This window comes from Cricetulus griseus, chromosome 2 (assembly GCF_003668045.3).
Source record: "Cricetulus griseus strain 17A/GY chromosome 2, alternate assembly CriGri-PICRH-1.0, whole genome shotgun sequence".
In the NCBI taxonomy this organism is placed as follows: domain Eukaryota; kingdom Metazoa; phylum Chordata; class Mammalia; order Rodentia; family Cricetidae; genus Cricetulus; species Cricetulus griseus.
In genome coordinates, this window is record NC_048595.1 from 216,036,927 (window position 1) to 216,059,617 (window position 22,691).

General features: G+C 42.1%; 1 protein-coding gene across 3 annotated transcripts in view; it reads right to left on the reverse strand.

The window, feature by feature from the left end:
* Positions 1-22,691, reverse strand: part of Rnf125 (ring finger protein 125) — a 78,168-nt gene that overhangs the window by 4,161 nt on the left and 51,316 nt on the right. For all 3 annotated transcript variants that reach the window (XM_035440264.1, XM_035440263.1, XM_027400545.2), the window contains exons 2-5: positions 8,502-8,655; positions 4,035-4,129; positions 2,561-2,651; positions 765-872 (exon numbers count right to left, since the gene is read on the reverse strand). In XM_035440264.1, coding sequence (XP_035296155.1) covers positions 765-872; positions 2,561-2,651; positions 4,035-4,129; positions 8,502-8,543 — 336 coding nt within the window. In that variant the 5' untranslated portion in view covers positions 8,544-8,655. The remainder of the gene's footprint in view (positions 1-764; positions 873-2,560; positions 2,652-4,034; positions 4,130-8,501; positions 8,656-22,691) is intronic.

Here is a 22,691-nt window from a genome sequence, read left to right on the forward strand (position 1 = left end):
AAGATTTATTTATAAAAGTAAAAGAAAGGAAGCCTTGTCAGATCAGGATGTTCTCTACATTTCACACATACCTGGAATAAAGTTTACACATCCCTGCTAGTTTTTTTTTTTGGGGGGGAGGGGGGTCACAGTTGAATGACAGTATTTTCCTAGAATGGACAAGACCCCAGGGTGAATCTCTAGTACTGGGGAAAAAGAAGGACATTCCTAGGATTCAGAATACTAACAGTTCTATTAATTACTGATTTACGGACAGAAAAATTTCAACAAAATCCTCTTCTTGCTTCTTTATGCATCAAAGTGAAATTTAAGCTTCATATCAGCACTTCTATAGGTAAAAACAAAATGTAGTAAGAACCCTATCCCTCTCCAGTTCCTCTCACTTCTAAAACAAAAGGTGAAATTGCTATTGGAAGTTCAGTCTATGGTTTTAGTTTGTTCATTGAGACAGAGTCTTACTGGGTGGCTCTGGCTGGCCTGGAACTTACTATGTAGCCCAGGATGTCCTTGAACTCACAGAGCTCTGCCTGCCTCTGTCTCCCCAGGGCTGGGATCAAAGGTGTGCACCACCACAGCTGTTGAAAGAAGACTACTTCAATATTAGTAGTGAATGCTACTCTACAGACATGACATTCTCCTTAATGCTAATGTTAATCTATACACTTTCCTACATGCTCAATTTTTTTATAATTTTATTCATGGGGAGTTTTAAAAGTAAGCTTAACAATACAAAAGCATAATGTAAAAGGTAGAAATATACTTACTAGGAAATCATCATAAAACAAAGTGTGGCTGACTTGCAAATGTCTAATTAAGCTGCCATTGAAGGTACTTGGGCTCTCATTAGGTAGTAAATGGCAAAGCGGGCAGAACTAGAAAAAAAGACCAATAAATAGTTTAAATAATTATTAATCCCAGAATTTTAAAAAAGAAGTCACTATTGAATGTGAATTTTAACTATGAATCCATTGGGCATACCTCAACATTGCATTTTGTTTGCTTAGTTTCTGTAGGAGTGATGTATACATGTGTTCTTGTGTTTGCATGTCATGTACAGGGTCATGTCTGTGCATGTTCATGTGAAGGTCAGAGGCCAGTGTCAGGTGTTTTCCTCAGTTCTCCACCTCATGATCTTAATTTATTTTCATTTTTTATTTCCACTGTATTTAAGGTGCCATACAGTTTTTAAGGATTTTTTTTAAAAAATGATTTATTGACTTTTATGTGTATGAGTGTTTGCCTGAATATAATATGTGTACCATATCCCTGCCTGGTGCCCATAGAACCCAGAAGAGAGCATTAGATATTCTGAAACTGAAGTTATAGATTGCTGAATGGTACCACATAGGTGCTGAGATCTGAACCTAGGTCCCCTGCAAGAGCAGCAAGTATTCTTAAACACCGAGTCATCTCAATGTTTCTCAATTGAGAAGACAGAGCTTCTCAATGAACCTGGAGCTAAGCAATTAAGCTAGGCTAGCTCTCAGTCCTGGGACTCCAGGTGGGTACCACACCATCACACTCAGATTTTAAGAGAGTGCAGAGAAACAGACTTGGTCTTCCTGTTTGTGTGAGGCACTTTACTGACTAAGCCATCTTCCTAGCACTGTTTTGTTTTGTTTCTCATAAAGTTCTCAGGCTAGCTTTGAATCTACTGTGGCCAAGTCTGACCTTAAACAACATTCTACTACTACACTTGGCTTCATATCTCAATATTAAAAAATTATATTTATAGTCAGGAAGATCTCTGTGAGTTGAAGGCCAGTCAGGTCCACAAAGAAAATTCCAGGCCAGCTAAGGCTGCATGGTGAGATTCTATGCATTTATTTTTCTCATCTGAATATTGTTTTCTTTTCTTTCTTTTTCTTTTTCTTTTTTTTGTTTTTGTTTTTTGTTTTTTGTTTTTCGAGACAGGGTTTCTCTGTGTAGCTTTGGAGCCTATCCTGGCACTCGCCCTAGAGACCAGGCTGGCCTGGAACTCACAGAGATCCACCTGCCTCGGCCTCCCAAGTGCTGGGATTAAAGGTGTGCACCACCAACGCCCGGCTGAATATTGTTCTCTTAAGAATTAAAAATAAATTACAGGGCTTCACTGTTGTAGACCTGCCTATCCTAGAACTCACTATGTAGACCAGGCTTGTCTTGAACTCACAAAGATCCACCTGCTCTGCCTTCCAAAGGTGTGTGCCATCATGCCCAGCAACACAACATTACATAGAGTTTCTTGGGGTTGGTGAAATGCTCTTGGGTAAAAGCACTTGACACCAGTTGTGCCAAAAGTACTCTCCCAAAAGACTCCCCAAAGTTCTCTCATCTCCACAGGAGAACTTGGTGTGAACACACAGATAAATAAATGTAGTAACTTTAAAAATTAGAAAATAAGTAAGTGCTAGCACAGAACTCACTGTGCAGCCCAGACTGGCCTCAAACCTGCAGCATCTGTTTTTCCTTACCTCCCAAGCACTGAGATTACAAGCACGACCCAAGATGCCCAGATTCTAATATATCTTAAATTCAGACACTATATTCAGACAGACAGGTAATAGGTAGGAATCATTACCACAGGCCTCCTCTCTGATCTATGGTGGGTAATGCAATGATCCAGCAAAGAGTCTTCATCCAGTTCCCTCTGACAGAATGGACATACACACCTGGAGAGAGCAGAGAATGAATTACAACCACTAAAACAGTGGTCAAAATAGAATAGCCACCTAATTAGAAATTTAAAAAACCAACAGACTGTACAGACTATAGCTAGGTTAGTATCTTTTCTGTGAGGGGGCCGGGGTGTCTCTATGCAGCCCAGGCTTACCCTGGTCCTCCTGCTTCTAGCCCCTAAGTGCTGGGATTATGAGTATGTGCCACCACATGGCTTGCTTTTCTGGTTTGTTAGTTTTGAGACAAGAGACTTGCTATGTAGTTCAGGCTTTCCTGAACCTCTCAGCAATCAATCTGCCTCAGCTTCCTTGAATGCTGTAGTTATAGGCATTTGTCACCATACTGGGGTGGGGTTTTGTTTGTTTTACTGCATGATTCAAGATGTCCTCGAAGTTACTATGTAGCATAGACTAGCTTTGCATTGGTGATCTTTCTGACTTTGTCTTCTGAATACTGGAATTATAGTCTGTGCCGTGAAACTTAGCTGCAAGAGTCTTTGCTATCATTTTAACCAGCAAAGGAAATTAGAGTTTAAGTTAATTTCTGTATATTTTAAATTTTTATAAACTTTATCAACTTGCAGTCAAAGCCACTCATATTAAGCCTTTCTTCCTCTCTACTGGTCAATCTAGCAGAATCTGCACTCTGCTTAGCAAAAATATTCATTTAAAATTTTTGGCATCATTTATAAAACAAATCCTGCAATAGTAGGTACATTAGCAAGGCAATTTCAAGTAAAATAAAAAGAAGAGTGAGCATTGGACTTTTAGATTAAGATGTGTGAGTTGGGGGCTGGAGAGATGGCTCGGTGGTTAAAAGCCCTCTTGCAGGGGGCTCAGGCCCAGTTCCAAGCACCTAAAAGGGGGCTCACAACTCTGTGTATCTCCAGTAGGGGATCCAACACATTTTCTCACCTCCACAGGGTCCTACATCCACATGGTATAGACATATACTCAGGCACACATACATACACATAAATACAATAAAATAAAGATGGGAGTTGTATACCAAAATTACCCACTATTTAAAAAGGAGATATTCAGGCCTGGAGAGATAGTTCAGCAGTTAAGAGCATTGGATGTTCTTACAGAGGACCTGGGTTTGACTTCCAGTACCCACATAGTGGTTATCTGGCACTTTCTTCTGACCTCTGTGGGTACTGCATACACATGGTACACAGACAATGCAAAACACATAAAATAAAAGTTAAAGAAGTCTTTTTAAAAAGGAGATGTTCAAATTCAATTTTGAGTGCACTTTCATGTGTAGCCCAGAATGGCCTCAGATTCACAAGAATCCTCCTGCCTCAGCTTCCTAATTACTAAGCTTAAATTCATACTGAATTTAGCATGACATTACACTGTATTCAAACAAACCTTGTTGTTGTCTCGCCAAGTTCTTGCAGTGGCCCATATTTATCGATGTATTTCTCACATGTCCTTATGTGTGTCCTCATGTCACTGAGGCAAACCTACACAAAGGCAAATTCAGATAAAACTCCTGTTGGAAAGGGCCTTTATGTGACCTAGCTCCATAACTTTCAAATCAGGTTACCTTGGGGGAAGTAATTAATTGGATTTATTAATGAAACAGCACAAAGTACAGGCATTATCAAGAATAGTGCTGAGCCAGATGAACAAACCCTTAACCTCACCATTCAAGAGGCAGAGGCAGGCAGGTCTCTGAGTTTGAGGCCAGCCTGGACTACATATTGAATTCCAGGACAGCCAGAGATACACAAACACACCCTGTCTTGAAAAAACCAAGAAGTAGTAGTAGTAATAATATTAACAATAATAACAGTATACTTCTAATACTTCAGAAACATTGAATGTTGAGCCTTTATGTTTGTTACTTCTAAAAAGCATGTTGTTTTTTAAAAGGCAAAAAGATGAGTAGTAACAAAGGATTTTTTGCATTCTGTTATGCAAATAGGTTTTTTGTTTGTTTTTGGTTTTGGTTTTTGGTTTTTCGAGACAGGGTTTCTCTGTGTAGCTTTGGAGCCTTATCCTGGCACTCGCTCTGGAGACTAGGCTGACCTGGAACTCACAGAGATCCACCTGCCGCTGCCTCCCAGGTGCTGGGATTAAAGGCATGCACCACCAACGCCCAGCTATGCAAATAGGTTTTGAACAAAAGGAAAACTAGATGAAGAGGAAAGAGTAAAAATTAGAGAAGAAGAAAAACATTAGCAGGAGATGAAAAGAAATGGAGATGAAGACAATAGAATATACGTATTTTGCAAGTGTCCATCATAAAGTAAAGGAAACCTCACCTCATGTCACCAGTTCATGACATGACTAGCGGTGCTGTGAGTTCACAATTCACAGTATACTTCCTAGTGCCATCAGGGCCAACAAAGCACAGCTCTTGGAGTCCATCTTTATCTTATTCTGCACTGATAAACATGCAGAGGGCTATGTTGACAGTACAGTGCACACTCCACTCAGTTTCATCAGAAACAAAGAGAGGATCTCCTGGTGGAGGAAGCCTCCTACTGCTGTGGCTAGGTGGCAGCCCACAGCCAGCCCATGCTGCCTCATGCTGCCCAAACTTCTACTGGAAGCTCAGCTTCAAAAACTACCACGTGACAGAAAAAGCCTCAGTCGCTTAACAAAAAGCAAAAGTAAAGTTAGCAAGAACACAAAAACAGTGACAAAGTACCCATCAAAACCATAAAAAGGAGGACTGATCAAGGTGCTCATCTTAAAAAGACTAGTTTATAGCCAGACATGGTAGTGCATCTCTTCTTTTTTTGTTTTTTGTTTTTGACGGGGTTTCTCTGTATAACTCCGGCTGTCCTGGAACTAGCTCTGTATAACAGGCTGACCTCAAACTCAGAGATCCTCCTGCATCTGCCTCCTGAGTGCTGGGATTAAAGGTATAAAGTCAGAAGGGGTGTACTTGAGAAACAAAGGTGAGTAGATCTTTGAGTTCCAGGCCAGCTTGGGCTATACAGAGAGACCACATCTGTGAGGGGGTGGGAGGTGGGGAGAAGGAAGAGGAGTAGGAGGAAGGAAATATTTGTAATCTATGGCATCTACTTTAGGGTTTGCTGAGATAGCTCAGTGGCTGAAAGGCACCTGCTATTAACCTTGACAGCTGATTCCAAGCCCCCACAAAGGAGAAGAGAACTAATTCCTACAAGTTGTACTCTGGCTTCCACATGCAAGCTGTACTCATGTGTGCCTGTTCGTACACACACACATAAACACACACTTAACTAAATAAAAATTTAAGAATCCTATTTACATGGTTTCTCTTTACTTAGTTTAATCATGTATAAGTAAACACATATATATATATACATACATTCATACACTTCTGAGCCAGGCGTTATGGCAGACTCTTTAATCTCAGCACTTGAGAGGGAGAGGCAAGTGATGTCTCTCAACCTGATCCACACCGTGAATCCCAGGCCATATAGGCCTACAGAGTGAGACCCGCCTCAAAACAAATAAATAATAAAGCAACAATAAAAAAACAGAAGAAGGAAGGAAAAGAAAAAATTAGCCCTGCAGTAGGTGTGATGTGGTGCATACATAATCCTCAGGATTTGGGAGGAGGAGGATTTGAAGCAGAAGGATCACATGTTTCAGGCTAGACTAGGCTAAGACTCTTTCAAAAAAAAAAAACATATTCTTTGTTCAAGAAAGATAAGCATTCCTTAGAAAAATCATCAACCCGGGGATTGTACATTGACAAATAAATAGATTGATACATTTATAATCTGGAGGTACACACAAAGTTATATAAGTACCATTGAAGAGCCTCTTATGTGTTCTAATGCTTCAGATAATCAAATAGAGGAAAAAATATGTGCAGACGGGTAGCTAAGATGTTTTGAGAGGTACTCCAAATACTAAGGCCAGGCTGCATGGAGAGAACTGGCCTGGACAGTGAGGTCCACAAAGCTGGAACTTGTAAAGGAACAGGAAGCATTCCTGGACAGAAGAACAGCCCAGAAAGCAAGAGAGGGACACAGAGTTTCTCAAACATTAACTAAAATCCTGACTGGTCAGATACCAGAGATGAGAATTAGGTGGGGACCCCACCCAGGACCTGAGAGATTGCTGTTATTTTGGATAGACAAAGATGGTAAGGTTGTCCACGTGTGTCCCCCATAAATAAATTAATAAAAATAAACACATAATTTGTTTATTTGTGCCAAATCTGAAACAGTAAGTGAGAAAATTAGTGTTGGATCTCGGGATGCTTGCTCCCAAAGGATACATCATAAATTCTTGTCAGGTGGCCATGATAGATAATTGGGCCTTACACTTAGAAATGTCTTTCACTAAGGCCTTTGTGGATCAGTACTGGGTACAAAGTTAGAGGAGGTACCAAGCTCCACATGTGTCCTTGCCTCAAGAGCCCTGGCAGTGGCTGACACGTGGAGTGTGACCATACAGGTCTCTAGGGAAAGATGGTAACAGGAAAGGACCCTAATAGGAGACAAGGGCCCTGGCAAGAGGGGTTCAGATAGCTAAAACAAATCAGTCACTCTTGGGAGCTGAGAAGCCTAGAGGCCATTTGGCATCTTCCTGTAAACTCAGAGGTAATTCCTTAAGGGCCAGGGGGAGGGGGACAATGTTCAGTTCGTTTCCAGGCAAGGTACTTTGACTGATGAGGATTGACTTTTTTTTTTTTTTTTTTTTAAAGATGTAATTATTATGTATGTATACAGTATTCTGCCTGCATATATGCCTGCTAGCCAGAAGAGGGCACCAGATCCCATTGAAGATGGTTGTGAGCCATTATGTGGTTGCTGGGGAATTGAATTCAGGACCTCTAGAAGAGCAACCAATGCTTCTAACCTCTGAGCCATCTTTCTAGTCTTTTTGTTTCGTTTTGTTTTGTTTTGCTTTTTCCAGACAGGGTTCCTTTATGTAGCCTTGACTGTGCTGGAACTCGCTCTGTAGACCAGGTTGGCCTCTGCCTCCTGAGTGTTGGGATTAAAAAAGCATGCACCACCACGTCCTGACAAGGACTGACTTTTTGTTTTGGGTATTTGTTGTTGTTGTTCTGACATACTGTACTGTTATATATATAGTCCTGGCTTGACTGGAACTTGTTATGTAGACTGAGCTAGCCTTGAACATATAGCAGATCCTCTTGCTTTAGCCTCCAATGTGCTGAGATTAAAGGCATGAATTTTCATATGTTTTTTTAAGTTCCATGTTAAAAACATTTATTTTCGGGGCTGGAGAGATGGCTCAGAGGTTAAGAGTACTGACTGTTCTTTCAGAGGACCCAGGTTCAATTCCCAGCACCCATGTGGAGGCTTACAACTGTCTGTAACTCTAGTTCTAGAGGATCTGATACCTTCACCCCAATGCACATAAAATAAAGGTTAAATAAGTTTATTTAAAAAAACATTTATTTTCCAACTCTTGTTGGTGGTGAGAAAACAGATGAGTGAAGTAAAAGTTTCAAACAGAATGTTTAAAAGGCTGGTGGGGCAAGCCTGTGAAGCAAGCTGCTAGGAGAGTACAGAGTAAGTTCACAGCTAGCACAGGTAACTTAATGACTCTGCCTCAAAATCAAAAGTAAAAATGAGGGCTGGGGATATGGTTCGGTGGTACAACAGTCACCTTGCATGTAGAAAGCCTTGGCTTCAATCTATCTGAACTATATATACACTAATACTAAAGGAGCTAATGTGGTGGGCATGCATGTAATCCTTACACTTCCAGAGCAGAGGCAGGAGGATGGCAAGTTTAAGTCCACCCTGGGCTACAGAATGAGACCCTGTTCCCAAAGTGGGGGAGGTGGAGCAGGTGGAATGATAATTTCACTGGAAAACTTTGCTTGTAATCATGAACATAGGTTATATTACTCACCAGAGTCCCACACTCAGTACAGTTCTGGTATTCTGATTTCATTCTTTTGGCTATGTCAGTTGCTGGCACTCCCTCTGAAGGAAGGTATGCCCGGCAGTATGGACATGTCCATTTGTTATTCTTTATACTGGTCGCAATACAGGATCTGCAGAACCTACTCAGAGCAAACAGAGAATACATCAGGAGACAGGGCTCAGCACTTGAGTTCACACTGCTCTTCCAGAGGACCGATTTCCATTCCCAGCACTAAGGCTTCTGGCCTCCCAAGACACACCTGCACTCATATGGGCACATACCCATACATAGACACATATGCATAATTTAAAAACAAAATAGCTAGAAATGTTAGTCCATAGTTTTAATCCTAGCACCCAGGAAGCAGAGACAGGCAGATCTGGGAAATCAAGGTCAGCCTGGTCAACACAGCCGGTTCCAGACCAACCAGAGCCACACAATCAGACCCTGTCTCAAAAAAGAAGGTGGAGGTCTCTGGGCATTAAAGGTCCATTCAACTGCTCGAAGGTCAAAACGAAACAAAACAAAACAAACAAAAAACCCAGAATCTAAGTTCTACCATGGCTCTGCCTGGAGACCCAAAGCAGTGGGGGCTATCAGTCACCTCAGAGAGGCTGATTTTCTCAAGGCATGATAAAAAGATGGGAAGAATAATTACCCCCTTAATGAGGTAATGTGCTTTTCCTTCTCAGAAACCCCACCCTGGAAGTAGTCTCTTATGGAGTCCCCACTTTCCCGAGTCACTCAGAAAATGTAACGTTTTCTCTTTCTTCCTTCCAAATTCCAGGCATGCTTTCCTTGATAGTCTGGGCATTCTGTCTCTGCTGCCGTGTGTGACTGCTTGCCTAACATACTGGACCTGAACTCAGAAGGCATGATTTTTTCCCCTTGTCTAAATTCTTTTATGACCAAGACTAAGAACCTTAAGAAGAGCCCCAGTTTCCCCACTAACTCTTTACCTCCTATAATCTGCCTGTGATTACATGAATACATCACTAAGCCTGGCTGAAAGAATATTCTTGTTTTGTTTGTCTGTTTTTGAGAAAGGGTCACACTGTGTAGTCTTTGTTGGCTGGAATGTACTGTGTAGATGAGGCTGACCTCAAACTAACAGACATATCTGCCAGATCCTGCCTCCCAAGTGCTAGGATTAAAAGTGGGGGCCACCATGCACAACCTTTAAAGTGTATCCTTTTAAAAGTATTCATTACCAATGGCTCAAAAGTGCTTTTTGTTTGTTTGTTTGTTTTGTTTGAGACAGGGTCTCACTGTGTAGCCTTGGCTGTCCTGGAACTCACTGTGTAGACCAGGTTGGCCTTAAACCCACAGAGGCAGAGATTTGCCTGCCTCTGCCTTCTGAGTGCTGGGATTAAAGGGGTGAACCACCACTGCCTGGCTACAAATGGTCCAAATGTTCAACTAAAATAAAAATTTATTCCAAATACACCATCAGTGGCTCCAACCTGAATTATCTGCTCACATGACTTACATACCAGCAGATAAACCCTCATTCAATGGGAGTCGGATAAGAGACTGCAGAAGTACTTGGTTTAATAAGACCTGAAGTTTTAAGGTGGGCATGGTGGCACACATGGGAGATGGAGTCAGGAAAATTGGAAGTTCAAGGTCACCCCCAGCTTAATAGCCAATTTGAGTCTAGTCTAGCCTCAAACAAAACAAAACAAAACAAAAAACAAAACAAAAAAGGGGAAGGAGGTAGAGGAATGAAATAAAAACATGGGTATATCCTTTGTCTTATTAGAAAAAAATTAAATCAGCATGGTAATGTTCCCAGTACTTGCTGGGCGTTGGTGGTGCACACCTTTAATCCCAGCACTTGGGAGGAAGAGGCAGGTGGATCTCTGTGAGTTTGAGGCTAGCCTGGTCTCCAGAGATAGGCTCCAAAGCTACACAGAGAAACCCTGTCTTGAAAAACCAAAAAAAAAAAAAATACTCCCAGTACTTGGGAGACCGAGGCAGGGGATTTCAGTCAACCTGGGCTCCATATGAGAGTTCTAGGATAGCCTGAGTGAGCTACAAGACCCTTTCCAAAAACTAAACAGGAAAAGAGTGGCATGAGTCCAAGGGAATCTGGAGAACCACTGGGAATTCTTTCCTAATGGAAGCAAAACCAGAACCTACACCAGCTAGGGACCACTTGGCTGAGGTTCAGGAAGGCTGCTAGGAATCCTCGGGCATAAACTGAGCTGTGCAGTGAGAGATGAATAGACAAGGGCCAGCCTAAACTCAAGAGGAAGAAAACACAAGTTCAAGGCCATCCTAAGTGCTGGTCCAGAGAACCATGAAAAAATATATTACTTTTAGTTGATTGTTTGAACCACTTGCAATACGTACTTTTCAAGAATACACTTTCAGTCCACAAGCCTGCTCTTAAAACATAAAACCTCGGCCAAAGCTGAGAGTAGTAGAAAGATATTCAGAAATAAGCAGAAATGACATTTCATAGGTCATTCTAGGTCCTACAAAAAAATGAACCACTTCATATACTTTTAAGTTTAGAATAAATTTATTTCAAGACACTTTGATGCCTTCAGCTGGGTATGGGAGAACAAACCTGTAAACCTGACACCTAGGAAGCATAAGGAGGATCAGAAGTCTAATGTGTCCTAAGTCTAATGTGTTTCAGGACTAGATTGAGCCATATGAGACCCTGTCTCTAAAACCCTATACTGGGTTAGGAGTAGAGTTCAGCTGGTAGAGTGCTTGCCTTGCACAGATGCAGCCCCAAGTCCCATCCCCACCACTGTATAAAGGAGACATGGTTGTACATACTGGTAATCTCAGAAATCCCGAGGTGGAGGGAGGAGGAATTCAGGGTCATCTTAGCCACATTAGTGAATTTGATATACAAGACCATGACTCAAAAAGTCAAGACATACTGGTGCCTTATACCAGCAAATGGCAGTTGACTTTGGCAAAGGGACAAGACAGGCAAAATAAAAGCCATATTCTTTTTACAAGTGAAAGAGCTACTAGCTGTATGATCCCTAATTTGGATGCCAGAAGCAGATGGTGCTGATGGGGCTAGCCATAGGGGGACTGACCACAAAGGGCAGGAAGGGATTTCTCAGGGTAAGGGAACCAACTGTTCCAAATCTCCATGTGGTGTTGTTACAGGCCATGAACAATTGCTGCAGTTCATCAACCAGGGTACACTGTATGAGTCACACTGTATCACCTCAGTAAAGCTGAGAAGCAAAACAAAAACTTTCTGTGATGACGAGGCAATTACAGTAACACTGTGAGAAAGATCACAGGACCACTTCCAACACAGGCTCCCTCCTACACAACCCAGGCACAATTGCAGCTGCTCAGAACTCTGTCAGAAAGTTGACATAACAATCAGGAGAAATTGCCCAATAGAGACTTTTCTGGGAATTCCCAATGTTCCCATGAGTAAATCATACTGTGGTGTCCTGTAGCCAGCTGATGGGGTGTTTGTGCACAAAGCCCCGGATGCTGTGGAGCATGCCTATAATCCCAGCATTTGGAAGGTGACAGCAGGAGGGGCCACAGTTCAGGATCAACCCCAATGCCATAAACAGTTGACCAGTCTGGACTCTACATGACAGCTTGTCTCAAAAAGAGTGTGATTTTTTTTTTTTTTTTTTTTGCAATGAAGACCCCAAGGGAGAGGAATGGACACTAGGAAAGGAGGTATTTGATTGTTTAACCTGACCTACCAGGAGGCTATGAAGTGAGAAATCACAAAAGGAAGGATTAACACAAAGAGAATATGTAGTTTAAAGATTAAAGCTGAACATGGATGTAAATGGCACCCCATTTTGAAAACCTCACTCCAGCCCAACATGGTGGAACACTCCTTAATCCCAGTACCCAGGAGGCAGAGGCTGGAGAATCCTTGTGAGTTCAAGACCAGTCTTGTCTACAGGCCAGCCAAGACTACATAGTGAGACCCTGTGTCTCAAACAGCAGCAGCAAGAAAAACCAGTCTGGCTCCTTGTTTTCAAAAAACTCTGAATGCAGTCAGTGAAACACCCAGTAGCAAAAAGCATCTATCACCAGTTACCTCTACACGGGCAATGTGGCACATACACCCTTCCACATACACCCCACATAAAATAAATAAATGTAATTTCTAAATAAAAATATGATGGACAAAAGGAAACCTTCCAGATGCAATACCAGGGCTTTAAGATCAGATTTCCCACATGAATCCAGTGTCCTGGCTCTGCTGTGAGACTTGTCTTACTAGCCCAGTGCCACTCCAGTGCCATCTCCAGGAAGCGCTGAGCAGAGCCCTCTGAAGAGTGTGGCCCTCTGCTTCAGCACTCCTCTTGCCTCACTTGTAGCACAGCAGGAGAAAATCAATAAGGAACTCCATAATGACTGGACCAACCCTGAAACCAGCTGGAAACTTAATTACACCACTGCAATTTGTTATTTTAGAGCCCCATTTTATTTGTCTAAATTAAGTAGTTAGCCAAATCCCTGTAATAAAGAGGCCAGCAGAGTGCTGGAAGGAAACAGGAAAACAGCTAAGGACACTGGAGAGACTTATGTCCCAATCTCAGAGCAAAACTGAACTCGAAATGAATTGAAACAGGAAAGAGAAGCCCCGGGGACTTTCTGGGGGGAAGGGGAGGGTTCTGGAGGGGAGAGTTCTGGAGGGGGCTGTGGGCAGCACATGGTAGGGTCTAACCTTTTAACTGAGAAACCCAACACAAAGCTTCTCTATGGATGTGTGATACAATGCCAAATTCAAACCTTGAGATGGCTAGTTAAATGGCTAAGCATGGAAATGGAATATGGGGAGTTGTTAACCAGAGACAACAGTCACAGGCTAATATTCTGCTATAGGGTAACACACACACACACACACACACACACACACAGAGAGAGAGAGAGAGAGAGAGAGAGAGAGAGAGAGAGAGAGAGAGAGAGAGAGAGAGAGAGAGAGATGGCTGGTACTATGGAATGACACCAAATTGTACAAACTTTTTTTTTTTTGGAGTCACTTATACTCATTAATCCAACCAATATCCAACATTTAATTGCCAAACCTTTACAGAGTGGTGGCATTTTGCTTTTAAAAGGAGTGTTCTGGGCCTGGAGAGATGGCTCAGAGATTAAGAGCACTGACTGCTCTTCCAGAGGTCCTGAGTTGAATTCCCAGCAACCACATGGTGGCTCACAACCATCTGTAATGAGATCTGGTGCCCTCTTCTGATGTACAGATATATATGGAAGCAGAATGTTGTATACATAATAAATAAATAAAATCTTTTTTAAAAAAATGGAGTGTTCGACGGGTGGTGGTGGCGCACGCCTTTAATCCCAGCACTCGGGAAGCAGAGGCAGGCGGATCTCTGTGAGTTCGAGACCATCCTGGTCTACAAGAGCTAGTTCCAGGACAGCCTCCAAAGCCACAGAGAAACCCTGTCTTGAAAAAAAAAATGGAGTGTTCAACTAGAACAATGGTACTCAGGAATTCTCCAATTGCTGTGACACAAAAGGCTTCACACACACACTGGAGTGTGTTCAGGGACATGGAGGGCTTGAGTCTAATCATCAGTTTTATCTTAAAATTCTTACAGAGAAATCATAGATCATTGGAGCCAGGGATGTGGCTCAGCTGGTAGAGTGCTTGCATAGCATGCACAAACTCAGGGTTCAAGCCCCAATACCATCTTATAACCTGAGTATATATGCCCCTGCCCCCATCTGAGTTTCATGGCCTTGAACTTGCTTCTTCCTTTCTGATGATAAAGTCTGAAAGTATATATGAGGCAGGTGAAAATTTCCAGGAAAGTAGAAACTTTCCACCATATACTAATATTGAAAATGACAATGGTTTGGTCAACAAAACAAAATAAAAACAAAAACCAACCTAAGAAAAAAAGCCTAATTGGTACCAATTAGTTGTAGCCAAACTAATTTCCTTACCCTCATACCTTCCCACAGGGCTGCACAGAATTAACCTTTGTTTTTTAATGTTCATGTTAAGTCTACAGGAGGAGCTGAGCATGGTGGCACATATCAGCAATCCCAGCATCCCCTCCTAGAAGGGAGAGGAGAACTCATAAAACTCAGGATGCAAATGAAGTTAGAAGAATCTGTGATGGGGGAGGGAGCTAGGAGAATGAGAAGGGGAGAAGAAGAGGGATGCTGAGGACATGAGGGAGCAGAAAGTTTGAGTCAGGGGAAGAATACATGATAACAAGAATGGAGATATAATAAAGGGAGACATTTTTGGTTTACAGAGAAATCAGGCACTAGGGAAATGTCTGGAGATCTACAAAGATGATACCAGCTAACTATCTCAGCAACAGAGGAAAGGCTACCTTAAATGCCCTCCCCTGATTATGAGATTGATGACTGACTTATATGCCATCCTATAGCTTTCATCCAGCAGCTGATGGAAGTAAAAGCAGATACCCATAACTAATCACCGAACTGAACTGGAACCCAGATGCAGAGAAGGATCAGTGAAGAGCACAGAGATCCAGATCAGGCTGGTGAAACCCACAGAAACAGCTGACCTGATCATCCGGGAACTCTTGCTCCCCAGTCTGATAGTTGAAATACCAGCATGGGACTGATCCAGACCCCAGGAACATGGGTTTCTGTGAGGAAACCTCAGAAATCTATGGGACCTCCTGTAGAAGCTCAGTATTTATCCCTAGCATAGGTGTGGACTTTGGGAGCCCACTCCACATAGAGGAATACTGCCTGAGCCAAGACACACGGGGGTGGGCCTAGGCCCTCTCCCAAAGGATATGATAGACTCTGATGACACCCTATGGTGTCACCATCCAGGGGGAGCAGAAAAGATATGTGACAAATAAGGTTTTAGTTGGGGAGGGTAGGGGAGGACAGGTGGGAGAAGAGAACTGGGATTGTCATGTAAAACAATCCTGTTTCTAATTCAAATAAAAAAAGTTGGAAAAAAAAAGAGAAGAGTCTGTGATAGCTCATCTTCTCCATCAGTTCAACTGGATATGGAACCTCGAAGGAGGCACACTTCTGGATATGTTTCAGAGGCAGCTTCAAAGAAGGTTAACTAAAGAAAATCCAGCCAGAATCTTGGAGGCACTATCCCAGGGGCTGGGGCCCCAGACTGAATAAAAAGGGAAGGATTAATCTAGCTGCTTCATAATTCATCTCCCTCTGCCTCCTGACTGTAGACTAAATATGATCAGCTGCCTCATACTCTGCCCACCATGCCTTCCATATGCCCAAATAAATTATTTCTTTTATAAATTGCCTTGGTCATAGTCACAAGGTAGCCAACATGCATCCCCAACCTCCTTCAGCAGGCATGTCTATAACACTCAGAACAGTTGATTTTTCAGGTTCTGGGCACTGAACCTTGCACATTTTATGCAAGTGCTTTACCAATGAACAGTATCCCTAAAACTTTAGGGTTTTTTCTCTTTAACTGTAAATCAGGTTCCTTTTTAGTTCAGTTCATAGTTTCTATTCAATAATTCCCTTTCCCTAGTTCTCTGACAAAATTAAAGCAAATGTACAAATTCCTTTTCTCCTATTCTACTTTTAAAACTACTTTTTTGTGATATGACTAATCAATTTAAAACATAAAACCTAAATAAATCCTCCCCTTAGTTGCTTCTCTGGCATTTCGTTACAGAAACAAGAAAACTCTAGGGGATGGAGAGATAATTCAGTGGCTAAGAGCACTTCCTGCTCTTCTTGAGGACCTGAGTTCTGTTCCTAGCATCCATATCGGAGCACAAACACTGCAACCCCAGCCCTGGGGAATCCAGCTCCCTCTTCTGGCATCTGAAGGCACCTACATTAGTGTGCACGTACCCACAAATACACATCACAGTGAGGGCACATGCACACACCCACCCACCCCCACACACCTAGAGATAAACCTTTAACAATTGCTAGTGGAGAGGCAACTCTTGAGTGGGGAGGTACCTAGAGGTTGTCCAGGGAGCTCCAGGGACACAGCTCTTTAGGTTCATCATCCACCCTAGGATGGGGGTTTGTGGGGACAAAGCCTCTGGTCACCTATGTTCCTGTAAGTAACCCCCCAAAACAACTCATTCTTTGACCAAGCCAAACTTGAAATAATAATCCCTTTGGTCATCATTGATGTCCTATCTGGAGTGAGTAGATGCTTATTCTCATCTCAGGAGGAAAAGCCACAAAACTTCTGTCTACCATCTTCACCAAACTCAGTTATACCCCAGAGGCTGACCAAAACAAGCACACAGAGGCACACATCCTCTAGATGGTTTCTCTAGAGAATTCTCACTAATTGATAATACACAAGCAGATAACAAATACCTATAATACACAATATGGTAAGATGGTTTCACTTTAAGCTAAGAAGGAAGCCTTTGAACTGTGCATCTCTAAGAATGAAAGCACTGTAGTTGGGGGTGTAGCTCAGTGCTAGACTGCTAGCCTTTTGAGCTCAAGGGCCTGAGTTCAACCCTTAGTCAAGGGGAAGTGAAACCCCATCAGAGTCTGGTGTGATAGAGCGTGCTTATAGACCTAGCATTTAGGAGTCTGAGGCAATATGATCTCAAGTTCTAGGCCAGGTTGTGCTACATAGCAAGAACCACTTCAAAACAAACACCTGCTGGGATCTACTTACTCCTGAGAGCCACCACTTTGGAAAGGCTTTGTTGCTTCTACTTAATCACAAATGTAACTATTCATCCACTTTCCTCAAAGTGATTAGGAAATAGGCTCAGCAATATTTCCTACCAGGAAAAGTGTGCATATCTATGATTGTAAACAGTTGTCTCCACTGAGTTTGAGGGAGATACAGCTCTTCCCATCCTACCACACCCTAGTCTTGGCTCTCTTAGGCTGGTTCTCAACCTCTAGACCAGTGTTCTCAACCTTCCTAATGCCTTGACTTTTTAATACAATTCCTCACGTTGTGGTGACCCCAACCAAAAAAAATTATTTTTGTTGCTACTTCATAACTGTGATTTTACTGCTGTTAAGAATCATAATGTAAATATTTGTGCTTTCTGATGGTCTTAGGCAAACCCTGTGAAAAGAGTACTTGACCCCCTCAAAGGGGTCTCAACCCACAGTTGAGAAACACTGCTCTAAATCTTTTGGGTAACTTTTAGCTTTCATCTGCTTCCCCAAATTTACTTCCCAGGATCTTTGAGATATTTGTGTTTGCTTGCTTGTTTCTGGTATTTTGTTATTTTGGAGACAGTGTCTCCTTATGCAGTGCTAGCTGGCTAACACTAGATGTTGAGGCTGGATTTAAATTTGTGGCAGTCTTCAGAATGCTACATTTCAAATGCTGGGATTACAGGCATGCCCCACCAGAGCCAGCTATACACAATCACATTTTAAATTCTCTTTACCACATTGCTAAATGCTCAGTAGGTCTGTGACAGCTATTCTTGGTTGTCAACTTTGACTACATCTGGAATTAACCAAAATGCAAAAATGGAGGGCACACTCTGAGGAATTTCTTTTTTTCTTCATTTGAAGTAGGTAAATCCACTTCTAACCCAGACCTTTAAGGTAGGAAAACACAGGCCTTCAATCTGGATTGTGAGGCAGGAAAATACACCTTTAATCTGGGCTACATCTTCTGCTGAGGACGTGGGAGGGAGACCAGAGCTTTTGCTCTCTGCCCACTTGCCCTTGCCTTGCTAGCATGACCATTCCTTCACTGGCATTACAGGCTACTTCTTCAGGGTTCCAGCACAGACTGAAGATCAGCTGAGACATCCTGCCTTGTAGACCGAGCAGCTACTGGATTCTTGGACTTTACACTCACAGCCAGCTATTGTTGGATTAACTGAACTGCAGCCTGTAGACATTCTAATCAATCCCCTTCCTATATTATATAGCAATTCATTCTATAAGTTATGTTACTTTAGAGAACCCTGAGTAATGCAAAGCCTTCTCATGAGTTCATTAAATCCTAGGAATCATCTCCAAGGTCTTTCGCCTTTGTCTACCATATACAACCAGAAAACTAATTATTTACCTGTTTCTATTTGAGTGTATGATATTAGGGATTGAATCCCAAACCTTGTGCCTACTAGGCAAGAACTCTGCCACTACAGTATAGCCTGTGGAGGCTTGAAGGTGTTGTGTTCCCCATAGTTCTGGGCATTTGGATATTTGGTCCCCAGTTGGTGGCAGTGTTTGGGAAGGCTTGGGGGTTGCAGTCTTTTGTTTTGTTTTCTTTTTTGTTTGTTTGTTTGTTTGTTTTCAAGACAGGGTTTCTCTGTGTAGCTTTGGAGCCTATCCTGGCCCTCACTCTCGAACTCACAGAGATCCGCCTGCCTCTGCTTCCCAAGTGCTGAGATTAAAGGCACGAGACCACCAACATCCAGAAGGGGGTTGCAGTCTTGGAGGCCAACTTTGAGAATTTAAAGACTCTGGATATCAGCCATTCTGAGTTCACTCTCTCTGCTTCCTACTTGTGTTCCCAGACGTAAGCTCCCAGTTTCCAGCTGCCATGCCTCCACCCTGCCGTCATGGAACTATATGCCCAACTAAATGCTTTCTTTTATAGGTTGCCTTGCTCATGGTGTTTTATCATAGTAATATCAAAGTAGCTAATATGTATCCCTAGCCTTCTTCAGCAGGCATGTCTATAACATTCAGAACAGTTGCCTTTTCTGGCATTGGACACTGAACATAGGCCTCACACTTGTTAGACAATTGCTTTACCAATGAACAGCATCCCCAATCCTTTGATTTTTCCCTTTAACTACAAATCAGGTTCCTTTTTAGTTCTGTTCACAGTTTTAGCAACTCTTTCTTTCCCTAGTTCTCTGACAATATTAAAGCAAATGTACGAAGTCTTTTTCTCCTACTCTACTTTTAAAATTATTTTTGTGATACGAATAATCAATCTAAAATATAAAACACTAGGCGTCAGGCACAGTGGTGCATGCCTTTAATCCAAGAACTAGGAAGGCAGAGGCTGGTGGATCTCTGTGAGTTCATGAAAAGCCTTGGTCTACACAGTGAGTTCCAGGCCAGCTTGGAAATGAGGTCTTGTCTCAGGAAGAGAGCGACTTAGTCCTACAGTTGCAGAAAATTGTGCAAAGTATAAAACATTGGGCATCAAGATGGCTCTGAGGGGAAAGGCACTTGCTAGTTTCATCTCTAGAACCCACAAATAGAAGAGGAGATATAGGCATGAAAATCAGAAGTTCAAGGTCACCCTTGCTTATAAAGTGAATTTAATGCCAGCTTGACTCTGTCTCAAATAAACAAGAGACTAGCAAAACAACTTAAGGGTAAAGGCACCTACCACCACACCTGACTACCGGAGGACAGTCTCCAAGACAGATGAGGTGGAAGGAGAGCCAACTCCAGAAAGCTGTCCTCTTCCCTCCACTCCCCCATATCCTGGGAAGCATGCATCACCTCACTCACATAAATGAATTAACTAAAAATCCAGAAGTTCCATTAAAAACCAAACAGGCCTGGGGATATAGTTCATTTGGTAGAGTGCCTGCCCAGCCTGTTTAGCAGGCACAGGACCTGAGTTTGATACACAGCACCGTATGTGTAGTATACCTGTAATCTCAGCTAGGAAGACAAAAGAAACAGGGCTTGCTAGTCGTGGTGGTGCATGCCTTTAAACACAGCAGTTAGGAGGCAGAGGCAGGAAGGTCTGTGAGTTCAAGGCCAGCCTAATCTACAAAGTCAGACCCTGTGTCAAAGAAAAAAGAAAAAGAAGAAAAGGAAGGAAGGAAGGAAGGAAGGAAGGAAGGAAGGAAAGGAAAAGAAGGAAGGAAGAAAGAAAGAAAGAAAGAAAGAAGGAAGGAAAGAAGGAAAGAAAGAAAGAAGGAAAGAAAGAAAGAAAGAAAGAAAGAAAGAAAGAAAGAAAGAAAGAAAGAAAAAGAAAGGAACCAAAAGTGGATGGGCATCCTTGACTACATAGTGAGTTCAGGGCCAGCTGGGATACATGGGTCTCTTTGTCAAAATAGAGATGATGATGATGATACTTATTTATGGAGTTTTGTTTATAAAATGCCTGGAGCAAACAGAAACCTCATTTTGAGCCTTTTCTGTGTGTGGCATTGGCAATCCAGTCCAGGGCTTGGCTTGTGCTACTATGCAAGCACTCTACCACTGCACTCCACATTTCCAGCTCTCAGCCCTCTCACATGCTTCTCTACATTTCAAATGCTCACAACATCTCATCTCTCACCATTTTTAAAAGAGGAGACTCAGATTCTGACATTCAAGAATTTGGTTGCAAGATGGCTTGTGGCTGTGCTGATTTCAAACACACTTTCAATCATGCTCAACTGGCACTGTACCACAATTGTATTTGAAAAGGATCATCTATACATTCATCCAGAGAATTGCTGTCACTATGCACGTTTGGCTTTTGATAGATCTGTAAGCTAAAATAAACAAAAACTGCCGTGTTCAAAATCTAACCTCAATATGGAATAACAAAAACAAAGAGCTTCACTTGCAGTTTTCTCATTTTCCAAGTTAAGTTCGGCAGCAAAGAGTAATTCATTTAGAATGTACAACTGGTGTGTTAACAACAGTCTCCAGTGTGAAAAGGACCCTGGTTAACATTTATAAAGTGGAAGGGGCCCAAGTTGGCCAAAAGGAAGAACATGGAAATTCTGCCCACAGCCAGAAGAACAATGGACATAGATTTGTGAAAACAAAGAACAGCTAAGGGAGGGAAGACAATTGTCCAGCCCTTGTTATGCTATTTTATGACTGTTTTTCCAGTGGTCAGTTTCCTATTCACTTTAACAAAGAAAAAAGATTAAACGAAAATAAATGTAACATTTTGCAAGCTTATATTATCCTTTGGCAGAAACAAATAAATTATTGTGTTCAAAGTCCAACCCCTGGAAACAATCTGGCGTCATCTGATTGCATCAGCAAAGCTGCCCTTCAGTGCTGTAGAAGGGATTCTCAAGACTTATTGTCTATCTTTGGTTCAACTGCAAAGCTTTAATGTTAATAAAGGTTAAATTAAAGCTCTGGGGATCTAGCTCAGGCACAACGCACTTGCTTAGTGATTTATTTACAAGTCCCTGAATCCCACACACACAAAGTGGAACATGCGGAATTGGTAGGGAGCTTTCTTACCATGCAAGGATCCCCAACCTGATATAAACTGGACATTGGGTGCAAGCAAGCCAGTGATCCCTGCCCTGGGCAAATGGAAACAGGAGAGCCAAGGCCAAGGCTGGGTGAGTGTGGCAGAACCTTTAATCCTAGAACCCAGGAGGCAGAGGCAGCCTGATCTACATAGTGATGTCCAGGCCAGCCAATACTACATAGAGACACTCACAAAACAAAACAAAACAAAACAAAACAAAACAAAACAAAACAAAACAGTTCTGACCATCCTCATATCCTCAGTTACTTAATGAGTGTGAAGCTAGACTACATTAGACCCAAACTCACCCCTGAGCCTCCCAAAGGAAAACAAATAGGTCTTTAAAAATGTAGTTCTCTTTAGGCTATTGTTGTGACCTAATCAACATATTTCATGACATTTCATAACAGAATCTTGGTTCTCACATTGTTAAGCTGGCCTTTGGATGGTATGTCAAAGAGCTTCGTTGAGACCGCCAGGAACCAACATCACTAACTGGAATAGATGTTAAAAATGTAACCCTTGATTTTAAAGTACAAAGCTGGAAAAACAAGCAAAACAAAAAACCAGGTCCTGAACATAAGCCACAAAGAAGTGCCCAGAGCACTCTTGATTTAAACACTGTGTGGGCACATTCACCTTCCTGGTTAACGGTGGGCAACAGGGCTTCCTGACTCTCCGTATTTGTCAAGCCTCACTCAAGTGCTGTTTTTTTATATGCATGGTTTGGTTTGGTTTTGTTGATAAGCTGAAAGTGGGCACCAGCAACAGTGTTTTTCTTCTGTTGCTTTCTCTTGCTGTAGTTAGTTTCATAGAGATGACCGTGAAGTGGGCTTTGCTTTTGACCTATGTATGCAATCACATAACTCAGACCCAGGTAAACAAAAAACAAAAAACAAAAAAAAATCCCAAGCTTCCAGAACAAATGACTAACACAAATCACACATCGAAGGACTCTCTGCTTATTCAGACATCCCCTAAGAGCATGTCCATTATGGTCGGGGCTTCATTTTTAAAACCTTAGAAACTACCACTGCTTTGCAACATTAGTGAATTTTCACAACTTTACAAAAATAAAA